The 12,670-nt window shown below is 48.8% G+C and overlaps 1 protein-coding gene across 9 annotated transcripts in view; it reads right to left on the bottom strand.

Moving 5' to 3' along the window:
* RALYL (RALY RNA binding protein like) overlaps positions 1 to 12,670 on the bottom strand; it is a 573,551-nt gene that overhangs the window by 112,373 nt on the left and 448,508 nt on the right. For all 9 annotated transcript variants that reach the window (XM_080647107.1, XM_080647102.1, XM_080647108.1 and 6 more), the window contains one exon: positions 3,924 to 3,999. In XM_080647107.1, the coding sequence (XP_080503233.1) occupies positions 3,924 to 3,999 (76 nt within the window). The remainder of the gene's footprint in view (positions 1 to 3,923; positions 4,000 to 12,670) is intronic.

Below are 12,670 nucleotides of genomic sequence, written 5' to 3'. Positions count from 1 at the left end.
ATCAAACGTTACAACATTTCCTCAGAGAGCATTTGCTATTCACCATTATATGAGGTCCAATATTTATGGAATGTTCACAAATGACTAATTACCTTTCCTATACCAATAGCCTTGAATGAGAGACCTTTTTATTACAAGTGCTATTTTCGTGAATTGTCTGTCTTTATGAATTCATGTCCAAGACGGAAATCATTACTTTTGCTCCCTTCCTCCAACCCTGTGCCTGAGCCACTGTTCCCCGTGAGCCTGCAGAACAGAAGCCGGACCGCCTTCATCTGATGAGCAGGCCTATAGGGTCGGGAGAGCCTGGCCACCAGACAGTCCAGTTCTGTGGTCTTTGCCAGTGGCTGATTCTGCTCCCAGCATGCCATGCTCTTATGACCTCTGTGCCAGGGCGGAGTCTGTGGCTGGTGTGCCGCCCTTTGTCTGCCGAGTGACCATCTACTTGTGCAGCAGCAGCACCCAGACTTTGCAGCCCTTCCCCGTCGGCAGTACTGCTCTCACTTCCTGTCTTACATATCTGTATGCATTTATGTTCATCCGTGTTCCTTATTTACATGTACACCTAACTCATGTACAAGACAGGAAGTGTTTTGCAGCTACATTATGTTTTACAATGTTTGTGTCTTCTCTGTAGGCCATGTTAGTTTAGCATATGATGAATGATCAGTGTAGCCTGTCTGGCTAAGTCAAAACTCAGTCACGAGAAGGAGCAAGGCAAGTGATGCCTAAGTGGATATTCCATGCAGGTGCTGCTTTGTGGTGATGACGATGGAGAGGAAATGGACATAAGTGGAGAGGAGAGTCTGAGGGCAGACCCTTTCCATCCCCCGCTGAGCAAACAGATACAGAGACAGCAGTTCAGGGCACAAAGGCAGACCCGAGGTTCCCTGTAACCGTGAAATCCTTACTTTTACTTCATTGTCCTCTCCATGCCCTGCAGCCTTGCATTTTTCTGTCACTTGCCAAGAAGGTCAGCTGTCAGTGCCCACACTAGAATAAGTGCACAGTGAATGTTTGGTACAAATGAATGAATGAACAAATGAAATCATTCCAGTCCTTTCATGTGACAGGTAAGGAAACAGACCCAAAGGTGCAAAGAACAGGCAAGCAGAAAGCACCCCTGTGCGAGCTGCTTCCACGTTCACATTCCCGACACCACCGGACGCTTCCACCTCGATTGTTCAGTGTCACCCTGTCAGGGAGACCATCGCCCTGGCCGGGGAGCTCATTGATCAGAGGGTCGTGTTGATACGCCAAGGCTGTGGGTTTGATCCCTGGTCAGGGCACATAGAAGAAGCAACCAATGCATGCATAAATAAGTGGAACAACAAGTGGATGTTTTTCTCTCTCTCACTCTCTTTCTCTCTGTCTCTCTTTCTCCCTCTCTCTCACTAAAATCAATCAGTGAAAATTAAGAGAAAATCAGCTTTAAGAAAATTACACAACCATATGTGAAGAAGAACTTGAAGCAACGTGAATAGGTGGTAATGCATGTTCTCATGTGCACAGGGAGAGAAATAGAATGGACTATAACTTTGGGTGGCAGGAATCTGCTTGTCATAAGCTGTGCAGTTTCGATGGTAGCAGGTGGGAGATGGCTGTGAGCTCCCAGCAAGATCACAGTCCTCAAGGCTGCACACCAGAATTCAGGCTCTGATCTTGTGACCTGACTCCAGGCAACTCCTCGGTTGTCTCATAAGCTTACTTTCCCACCTAGGAAGCCAGGTGCACAGCAGCAGCCCGGAGCTGGGCGGTGAAGGAGGAGCATGCAAACAGCTGGCCCTACGGAAGAAGGGAGGACGGAGACCTCCAGCTCCTGGGAGGGCGCAGCGCGCACAGGGGCTTTCTAGCGGCGCTCTGTTCCCTTGGTGACCAGTTGGCAGTGTCGGCGCATCCCAGCCTTCATTTGTGTAAACATGGAAATCGCATAAAAATGCACGTCCCCATTAGTGTGGTCTGTGCGCAGTGTCAGACGGAAATGGCTTCTGCTTCTAATTCTTTTGAATTCACAATTTCAGTAACTGAGTAATAGAGGGATGACAGCTACAAGTGCATGTGTTTCTTCTCATAAGCGTCTATTCGCTAAGAAAATGGAACCGCTCCGAGAACCAAAGGCGGGAAAGTGGACGTCCCTGCACGGACAGCGTAACTGATGAGCAAGCCGCCTCTGACTGCTTTCTAGTGACCCAGACGCTGGCTTTCCCACCTCCCTGTCAGCGGCGGGCCGAGCGCCCTGCACAAAGCCCACCGGAAATGGGTTGCATTTCTCAGCTGCGCAAAGCAGGCCTTCGCAGGTGATGGCTCCTGCCTTTCACATCCACACCGCCCTGGACCAAGCAGCAACATTTGTGTTAAGTCGTTCAGCTTTCCATTCTTATATTAAAAATCTCAGTTAAAATCCAATAAATCCGCACACAATAAGATCAATCAAGATACACTCCCAATACATCTTCTCAGCTCTCTGCTGGCCGCTCCCCGGAGAGCCGGGGCAGCCGGCGCAGGCAGGGCCCTGCAGTCCCAGCTCTGGCTGTTTCGCGTTGGACCGCCCTGGAAGCGAGGCTGTGCGTGGGGCTGTGCGTGGGGCTGTGCGTGAGGCTGTGCGTGGGGCTGTGCGTGGGGCTGGGCGTGGGGCTGGGCGTGAGGCTGTGCGTGAGGCTGTGCGTGAGGCTGTGCGTGGGGCTGTGCGTGGGGCTGTGCGTGAGGCTGTGCGTGGGGCTGTGCGTGGGGCTGGGCGTGGGGCTGGGCGTGGGGCTGTGCGTGAGGCTGTGCGTGGGGCTGTGCGTGGCTGCAAAAGGAGCGCGGGCTTTCAGAGGACAGAGGCAAGGCCGCAGCCCCAAGCTGCCTTCTGGTAGCCTCTGCTGCATCCGCCGCAATCCACGGTGACAGCCCACTCAGCTCTCCGTTAGCCACGTGGCAGCGGGCGGGAGGGGCCTCGCTCAGCGCGCGGGCTCCTGGGATGGGGACACTGATGGAGTGAAGACGGAGTCGGCAGAGGCCCGGGGTGACTGGGATGGCAGGAGACCTCAGTCGCTGGCACAGCTGCTGCGGCAGCAGGGAAGTCAGCGGCCAGAGCAGAGTCAGCCCCGGGAGCCAGAGAGCAATGCGAGGGCACGTGATCAGGGCACGCGGCTCAGCCGCAGGGACGTGGCTTTTTTCCAAAGAGGCTGTTCTTTAAAAACCAAAACTTCCAAGAGTTTACTTTTGTTTCCCCAAATCGACCGAATTTTCCTGAACCTAAGAAAAGTACACACAGAGCAAGGAGGATGCTAAACACATGGCCTCCGTCCGCTGGCACCGAGATGACAGGTGTGGGCACGGCAAGCGCCGCCTGCGGAGGGCACCAGCTGTAATGGACTCGGACCCAAGAACGTAGGGGGGGAGGGCGCGGAGCTGCCCCCGGAGGAGAGGAACACGCCATTGCTATCGGGAGAGAGGGGCGGAGCATGCGCATTGTCACCAAGAGGCCGCGAGGCAGGTGGATGGGGTTGCGGCCCCGCAGCGGAAAGTGGGAGTGTGAGCGCCGGCGCCCTCCTTCCCCGGCGGGGCGGGGTGGGGGTGACCAGGGACTCGCTCAGAAACTGCATGTCAGGGTCCAGGTCTGTAAGACGAGAGCAGCATTGCTATGAAAATTAAATTAAATCAAGCGCCACGTGTGAGCCACCTACAGTGCAGGCATGCGGCCATCAGCGAAGGCTGACCGTCCCCCCACCTGCCAGTGGGCCAGGAGAGGCGTCACCAGGGGTAAGAGCTGTCTGAGGAGGTTCCGCCAGACCAGGAGGTCCGCCGTGCAGCCCGGCCAGTGCCGCGCCATTGACGTAGGTGCTGGCTGCTCCTGTTTGCCCTCAGAGGTTACCCGCATTGCCTTTCAAGTTGGCGGGCATCTCCACCCACACAGTGCAGCCTAGTGCTCACCCACTCACCTGTAAAGTGCAGAGAGGGGCCTCTTGTTCCCGGGTTTGGGTCTGTAGGGTTTGGGTTCCCCGGCCATGTTGATATCTAGAAGCATAAGATAAAATAGCATGGATTAAGAAACTATGAAGCCATTTGAGGAAAGTAAACCATGAAGTTTTAAGTTCTTCTTGCCATTTGTCTATGCAAATGTAATATGTCCTTCACTCATTCAACAAGGATTTACTGAACACTGACTTAGGCCGGGCACTGGTGGAGATAGGTCATGTACCGAACAGGTTACCAGCCGTGGGCAAACTATGGCCCGCAGGCCGGATCCGGCCCTTTCGGCTGTTCTATCCCGCCTGAGGAGCCGAAAGAGCGGAGGGTTCTCTTGCTCTCCCCTCCGCTCCTTCACCAGCAGCAGTGTTAACATGGCAACGTGGGGAAACACAGCCGCAGCTCCTTCTTCTGAGTGGGCGGATTTATATCCCCCATTCAGTAGAAGGAACAACCTCTCCATCTTCCAGAGGCTCCTTGGAATGCCCGCGGACGGTCCCCCGACATCACCCTGGGAATGCGTAGACACGTTATCGTGGTGATGTAGGGAGACACGCCCCTGGAGAGCACAGTATCAGAGCATTAGCTAAAAAGGAGACCAACAACACTGTTCCCACTGAAGTTGATGTTTTAAAGACCAAAACCCTTTCAACCAGTCTACATTGCCATCTACATCGACGTCCCGGGCATAATTTGGAAGTTGCACTAAAGAAAATGTTTCATTTACTGTTTACACATTTTGTTCTTTTCTATTTGTTTTAGTTTTAAATTATTTTATTATATTTAAGTTTAATTTGAAAGGCTTTTGTACCTTTCCTTTGTTAGGCAATTTTATTTTGCCTTTGCCATCTTCGATATAGGGTATGTTATTGTGCTATGATTCCTCCATTTTTTGAAGTTTCAAATTATAATAATTAGTGTTTACATTCTTCTTGTTAAAATGTTTGAAATGAATAAAACTATTGAAATAAATAAAAAAAAAGACCGTACCCTTTTATGTAATGATGTTTACTTTGAATTTATATTAGTTCACACAAACACTCCATCCATGCTTTTGTTCCGGCCCTCCGGTCCAGTTTAAGAACCCATTGTGGCCCTCGAGTCAAAAAGTTTGCCCACCCCTGGGTTAGACACACCTCTGTGGAAACCATCTTCTACTGGGGGAACAGACTGTGGGCAACAGACATAATAAGTGAGAAAAATGCATGACAGATTAGAAGCTGAAAAGTAGTCTGAAAAGAGAAAATGTTGAACAGGGTAGGGGGAATTAGGAATGCTAACTAAAAATGAAGAGAGAAGGAAAGGAGAGGGGAGGGGAGAGAGAGAGAGAAATATTAAGAAGCGAGCATATTCTTTGCTTCAGGAATGATAACTCTGATAAAGTCACTAAGATTCAACAAGAAGATGCTTAAATACATGACAAAAGAGTATCTGCATGCAATTGACCAACTCAATTTTTAAAAAATGTATAAAACATAAGAAATTGCAAAGTTGAGTACGAAGGTTTGGAAAATGACATAACCAAGTAGATTTAATACAGTTAAAATTTCCAAAGGATGATAAAAAGGAAAATCCAAAGGAGGCAAGCTTGAAGAACAATTGGAAAGAAGTGAGGGACATTATTTTATAAGAAAAAGGGAAGACTTCTAGTTCTGTGGAGTGGATTCAATACACTGTGTTAGGGATGGATGAGCACATTGAAAGGAAATTAATTAGAAGGTTGCCAGTGGGGTGGGACTGGGCGAGATGGGCCAGACATGCCTTGGAGCCAGCCTCCCGTGGTCCCTTCCCGGCAGGCAGCACCTGGGAGGGTACGGCTCAAAGGGTGTCTGTGGAGTGAACGGAGTCCTTCCGGCAGGTGGGGTCCCTTGGCCTGGCCTGTGGGGATTGGGCCAAAACTGGCTCTCCAACATCCCCCAAGGGGTCCCGGATTGTGAAAGGGTGGTTCTAAGGTGATATACCCAGGAATTGGACTCCCTCCTCTCTGGTTCCAGGGTGCATCACCCGAGAACCCACTGCTGCCAAGTCACCGCAGCTCAGCAGCTCCTGCATTGAGCATCTGCCCCCTGGTGGTCAGTGTGTGTCATAGCTACTGGACAGTTGCTTAGCCTTTTATATATGTACTAGTGGCCAGTGCACGAAATTCGTGCACGGGGGTGGGGGGGGTGGTGTCCCTCAGCCCAGCCTGCACTCTCTCCAATCTAGGACCCTTCGAGGGATGTCCGACTGCCCGTTTAGGCCCGACCCTACCAGGATTGGGCCTAAACGGGCAGTCGGACATCCCTTTCACAATCCAGGACTGCTGGCTCCCAACTGCTTGCCTGCCTCTGCCTGATTGCCCCCAACTGCTTCTGCCTGCCAGCCTGATCACCCCCTAACCACTCCCCTGCCAGCCTGATTGATGCCTAACTGCTCCCCTGCCAGGCTGTTTGCCCCTAACTGCCCTCCCCTGCAGGCCTAGTCCCCCCCAACTGCCCTTCCCTGCAGGCACGGTCACCCCCAAATTCCCTCCTCTGCCGGTCTGATAACCCCTAACTGCAAGCCCTGCAGGCTTGATCACCCCCAACTGCCCTCCCTTGCAGGCCTGGTCCCTCCCAACTGCCCTCTCCTTCTGGCCATCTTGTGGTGGCCATCTTGTGTCCACATGGGGGCAGGATCTTTGACCACATGGGGGTAGCCATCTTGTGTGTTGGAGTGATGGTCAATCTGCATATTACTCTTTTATTAGATAGGAATAGTGCATGGGTGGGGGCCGGCTGGTTTGCCCTGAAGGGTGTCCCGGATCAGGGTGGGGGTTCCCTTGGGGCATGGGGTGGCCTGGGCAAGGGGCCTGTGGTGGTTTGCAGGCTGGCCATGCCCCCCGGCGACCCAAGCGGAGGCCCTGGTATCTGGGATTTATTTATCTTCTATAATTGAAACTTTGTAGCCTTGAGTGGAGGTCTGGGCTGGCCAGGGTGTGCGGAAAGCTTGGCTTCCTCCATTACCAGGGAAATCCAAGCCTCCTGCTTGCTCCATGGCCGCAGCCATCTTGGTTGGGTTAATTTGCATACTCGCTCCTGATTGGCTGGTGGGCATGGCTTGTGGGTGTGGCGGAGTGATGGTTAATTTGCATATTGCTCTTTTATTAGATAGGAGATATATATATATATATATATATATATATGTAAATTTACATGTTCTACATTGCTTTAGTGACCATCATCTGAAATCTAGTGGTTGTGCCAGGGGTGAGGGTGAAAGGCGTTGGTTGGGGACAAGGGACAAGGGACAAGGGACACGGGGCAGGGAGCTCAGCTAATCAGTGAACATAAAGCATTGCAAAGGTTGGGATGAGCGAGCACTTTCTTTGTATTAAACTTTATAAATACAAGATTCAATTGTGTCTTGAGAACAACCCAACTTCTCTGGAAGCCAAAGCTCAGGTTTTTATGTCTCAAGAGCTGTTGACCTTGGGCTGATCATACCTACCAAGTGAATGGCATCTTAACAGTACCCTCTGTGGTCAGTGGCAGAGCAACCTCTGAGGCGTTCTTCCCTGATGGTCCTGGCAGTGTGCCAGTGACACACAGGTAGGGCAAGAAGAGGGATGACCAAGCTTCCATTTTAGGCCACTCTCATAAGATATGAGCTTTGGAGCAAAATATTAAGATGCAGAACATAAAGTGTCATTTCTTAAGTTCTTGAGTTTGCAAATAAATTCATACCAAATACTAATATTTAGGAATCTTATAGTGTCCTCAAGAAAGGATGTGGATTTAATTATCCTCAACAAATTCTTTTGAGATAGTCCTCAAAATCCTAGTTGCATTCCTACTTGTTGTGCAGAAGTACCTATGGAGTATCTGTGTACCAAGCTGGTGGACTCTAGTCCCTGAGTATGAGAATCATGTTGTTGTAGAGAGGGTTGGTGAAACTAGGTAAGTACCACCAAAAAGCAGTCTCTTGAGGAGTTTCTGTTTGGGTTCACCTGTGTGGAGGAACTGCCCTGATCCCTTCCCAGACACAGGGACAAAGCAGAGGAAGCTAAGGCTTTACCCCAGGTCAGGAGACTCCTGGACACAGGAGACCTCCACACAGGGAGGGGGAGGGGCCTGTGACATTGTGAGCCTCTGTAAGGACCTACTGAGAGGCGTATAGAATGGAACCATATCTATATATTTGAATATGTTTACTGATTTTAGAAAAAGAGAGGAAGGAAGAGGAAGAGAGAAACATCAATGAGAGAGAAAAGCATCGATGAGAGAGAACCATCTACTGTACTGGCTGCCTCCTGCATTCTCCCTACTGGGGTCGGAGCCAGAAACCGAGGCATATACCCTGCCTGGGAACCCAACTGGTGACCTCTCCGTGCATGGGGTGATGTTCAACCAACTGAGCCACACTGGCCAGGGCAAGCCCATATCTATTTGTAGGTTTCAATAGTTCAAGAAAGCATAAGAAATACAGAAAAGAGAAAACTTTATCCTTCTAATACTAAACCTCAGATCCAAACAACTGAAAAATATTCTGTTGGGCCACTAACTTCATTGAAATATATTCAATGTTCTAAAAAATGTAATGAGTTTTCTTTTCTTCTTTAGTTTTACACTAAATAAGCAATGTCAATATACGATGAGAGAAATAACTAGAAAGTTACAGAACTGGAAAAAGTCAATGAGCTGAACGAACCTCTTTGGGTTTGAGGTAAACGATTCGCGGCAGAGGGAGACAGGTGCCATTGCAAAGTGTCATCCTCAGAAAGGACAGCCTACAGATGAAAATATTCTCACATGTCCATGTCCTGGTACCATACTACTAAACGTGGTAGTGGCTGCATTCTTTGATTTTACTCTGTGAGTCTTAGGAAGATACCTCCAACTCTGTACCCAAACAGGCATGACTCTCCTCTGCTCCCACCGCACCTGTTACATTGCTCCAGTGGTGCCTACAGGACAGTCATCATTTCACTCCCCTTCCTGTCTGCCCACGGGTGTTTGTCCAGCAGGTGCTCAATGAGTCTGCCAGTCAGTGGCTTTCCACAGCCCAGCAGGTGTAGTTCCGCACGGCTTGCGAAAGTGTAGCCAGCTCACTTGGCCAGCACTGGCCGAGTGGGCTAGTTACCTGAAGCATGTTTTGGAAGATGCTGTTAGGTACACTGCCAAACACATAAATCATGGCAAAATAAGTTTGGCAAAAATGCCATCATCTATCCCTTTCTTGGATATCTGTAATGGATATTAAACCATAAGATTCTGGAAAAAGAACCACTCAGTTATGTTCCCCGTCAGTGTTCATACAGATATGAACGTGGAGATGTTTTGGATGGCACCCCTGTGAGTATCCAGCCAAACAGAGCGCCCCTGAAACTCCAATTTGTAAGACAACCAGAAATATTTAGGAAAGTATTTACATTTATTTATTTGCATGTATTCAATCAGGAATATTCTCCTTTAAAAGTGAATTGAATCTTTGAAATCACACAACATTTACACTATTACAGTAAACAAACACTTGTTGCCCATCTCTACCACCCTGTGGGCATCCGTCGGTGAGAGAAATTTAACCTTGATATCAAAGTGATGTCTACCTCATAGATAATAAGGCATCGACATTACCAATGTGATCTTTTTAGATGGAGAAAACATTTACAAGAAGAAAAACAACTTCTAAGTGAATTAATAAAAAGTAACCTCATTATTCTTGGGATCATTTTGTTTCACTTCCTTCCCCAGGATTAAATAAAAGTTCCGCACCGATGCTGCCAGGAAAAGCCACTCAGTCTTTTATTGTTCACCTTTGGAAGATTTGCAGGGGTCCTCAAACTTTTTAAACAGGGGGCCAGTTCACTGTCCCTCAGTCCGTTGGAGGGCCAGACTATAGTTTAAAAGAAAACTATGAACAAATTCCTATGCGCACTGCGCCTGAACGCAGGACCAGCAGCGGCACCCGGCGGGCGGGATAAATGTCCTCAGCGGGCCGCATGTGGCCCGCGGGCCGTCGTTTGAGGACGCCTGATTCAAAGATTCACTCCTGTTTCATTGAATAAAATCCAGGAGGTGAAGAAAACGGTCTGCTCGGTTTGACAAGTAAAGACGTGAAACCATCCATTACCTAGCACAGGCAACAGTCCCCTGGTGAGCAGTTACTGTGCGTCAGCACCTCGGAGGGAGCAATCCTGGGAAATACGCCGGCGGGTCCCTCCTCCAACTACACGCATACAGATACCCGAGAGACCGCGAGATTAAATGGCTCCCATGATAATGCATGACAACTGTCTGCACTAGTGAGCTCAGCGCCATGCCAGGCAGTGTCCTGGGAGAGAGGGCAGCGGCGCCTCAGCAGCAGCCAGGAGCCACAGCTCCACCAGACTCAGCCCAGAACCGCCCCCACTGCCTCACGGCTCCTAACCAGGTCAGGGCGTCACCTTTCTCTGCCCCTCAAACCTGGCCTGGCTGTGGGAAAGTCCTGTACTGAGTCCCCGGGGTCTTGGCATCCGGAGGCTGTAGGATTGAAGGGTGCTGTGGGCGGACTGTCTGGCAGCGATGGGGAAACACATCTGACTCTCGGCTGAGCTGCCTGGTGGGTTCCCAAGGCCGTGGTCAGCTGGGGCTGCCCGGGGTGCTGCACCTAAGGACCACGCCCAGTCTTGCGAAGGCGAGCCCGCCCGCCTGTGCTCTCCAGTGAGGACTTGGGGGCATCTCCGGCCTGACGCTGAGGGAGAGCGCAGCCGGTTTGTACAAAAGCGAATGGCTTCCTCATGTTTTTCTCTTTGCAGAATCAAAGCTAGCTTTAGCATCTGAAATAGGTCCTTAATGGTATGTAAAGTAGTCACGGTTGTGGGATTGCAACTGTAGCCTTCTTTTACTGGGCAGGCACTGAGTTGTGAGCATTTTAATGAGTGCGCGGACCTGTTTCATAAATTAGCTCTGACAGCCTCGGGTTATGAGAATGCTAACGCAAGGATCCCTGCTTGGCCGCTGCTCTGGGCTCCGTCTGCAAGGACGCGTAAAAGTGGAAACTCAGACTTCTGCTCATCACTTGGGAAGCGGGCGCTGACTGGGACTGCGGTCTCCCCAACAGAAAGGGAGCGAGGACGTGCGCACGTGCCCAGCTGGGTGCCCTTTTCACTTGCTGGCTCTGATCTCAGCGAGGGCCTGGTCCCCGGGGAGGTGGGTGTGCGCCGTTCCTCAGACTGGCATCATCAGCAAAGTCTGCTGGCCGGTTTCTCTTCTTTTGTTGGTTTTACTTTTTTCTCCCTCAAAACTCCCACTAAGTAATTGTCAACATACCTTTGATTGGCCTTGAGGTGTAAGTGGCCACGGAACTTGATAAAACTCTGTGGCTCTGGTGCACGGATAATCAACGTCTAGTTTAAAGAGATGTAGCAGTGAGCACAGCACACCTCCCTCAGCTGCAAAGCCGGCACCAAACGGGGCATTTATCAAATGTGAATTTACTTAACTCCTGAAACTTACATCATTTCCCCCCATCACGTTGTCTCTTATTTTATCTGGGATACTTTTTTTGACGATTTTCTGTATTTCATGAGTATCTGTCAAATCTCTACAAAGGTTAAAATGAAGGACATATTTATTTATTTATTCATTATTTATCTTTATTGTTGAATGTATTACAGATGTCCCTTTTTTTTCCTCGTTGATGCCTCTAGCCTATACCTGCCCCTCTCCCCAGGCCTTCACCACACTATTGTCTGTCCCCAGGTGATACATATATGCATAAAAGTTCTTTGCTTAATCTCTTCCCACCCACTCACCCACCCACCCACCCCCACATTTCCTCTGAGATTCATTAGACTGTTCCATGCTTCTGTGTCTCTGGATCTATTTTGTTCATCAGTTTATTTTGTTCTTTACATTCTACATATGAGCGAGATCATGTGATACTTGTCATTCTCTGACTGGCTATTTCACTTAGCATAATACTTTCCAGGTCCCTCCATGCTGTCTCAAAGGGTAAGAGATTATATATACTTTAAGATATTCTTTTTTTTTAACAGCTCCTTAATATCCCATTGTGTAAATGTATTCAGAACTTCTTTACCCACTCATGTACTGATGAGCACTTGGGCTGTTTCTAGATCTTAACCTATTGTAAATTACTCTGCTGTGAACATAGGGGTGCATACATTCTTTCTCATTGGTATTTCAGGATTCTCAGGATATATTACTAGAAATGGGATCACTGGGTCAAATGGCAGTTCCATATTTAATTTTTTGAGGCAACTCTATACTGTTTTCTATGGTGGCTGAACCAGTCCACATTCTCTTCAGCACTTGCCATTTGTTGATTTGTTGATGTTAGCCATTCTGCAGTATGAGATGATACCACATTGTCATTTTACTTTGCATCTCTTTAATGATTAGTGACCTTGAGCATTTTTCATGTTTCCTGGCCATCTGTATGTCCCCTTTGGAGAAGTGTCTATTTAGGTCCTTTGCCCATTTTAAAAATTGGATTGTTTCTCTTCCTTTTGTTGAAAAAAGAGATAGGGGAAGATATAAACAAGTGGAAGAATATACCCTGTTCATGGTTGATAGAATTGACATAATTAAAATGTCCATACTACATACCCAAACATTTATTATATTTCACAGATCTATAATAAATACTTCAAAATTCATATGGAACAAACAAAACAAAACAAAACAAAACAAAACAAAAAAACACAAAAAACCCCCAAATAGTCACAGCAATTTTGAGAAAGAAGAACAAAGTTGGA

The sequence above is a fragment of the Plecotus auritus genome (assembly GCF_963455305.1).
Source record: "Plecotus auritus genome assembly, chromosome: 11".
In the NCBI taxonomy this organism is placed as follows: domain Eukaryota; kingdom Metazoa; phylum Chordata; class Mammalia; order Chiroptera; family Vespertilionidae; genus Plecotus; species Plecotus auritus.
This window is presented reverse-complemented; position numbering and strand designations above follow the sequence as displayed.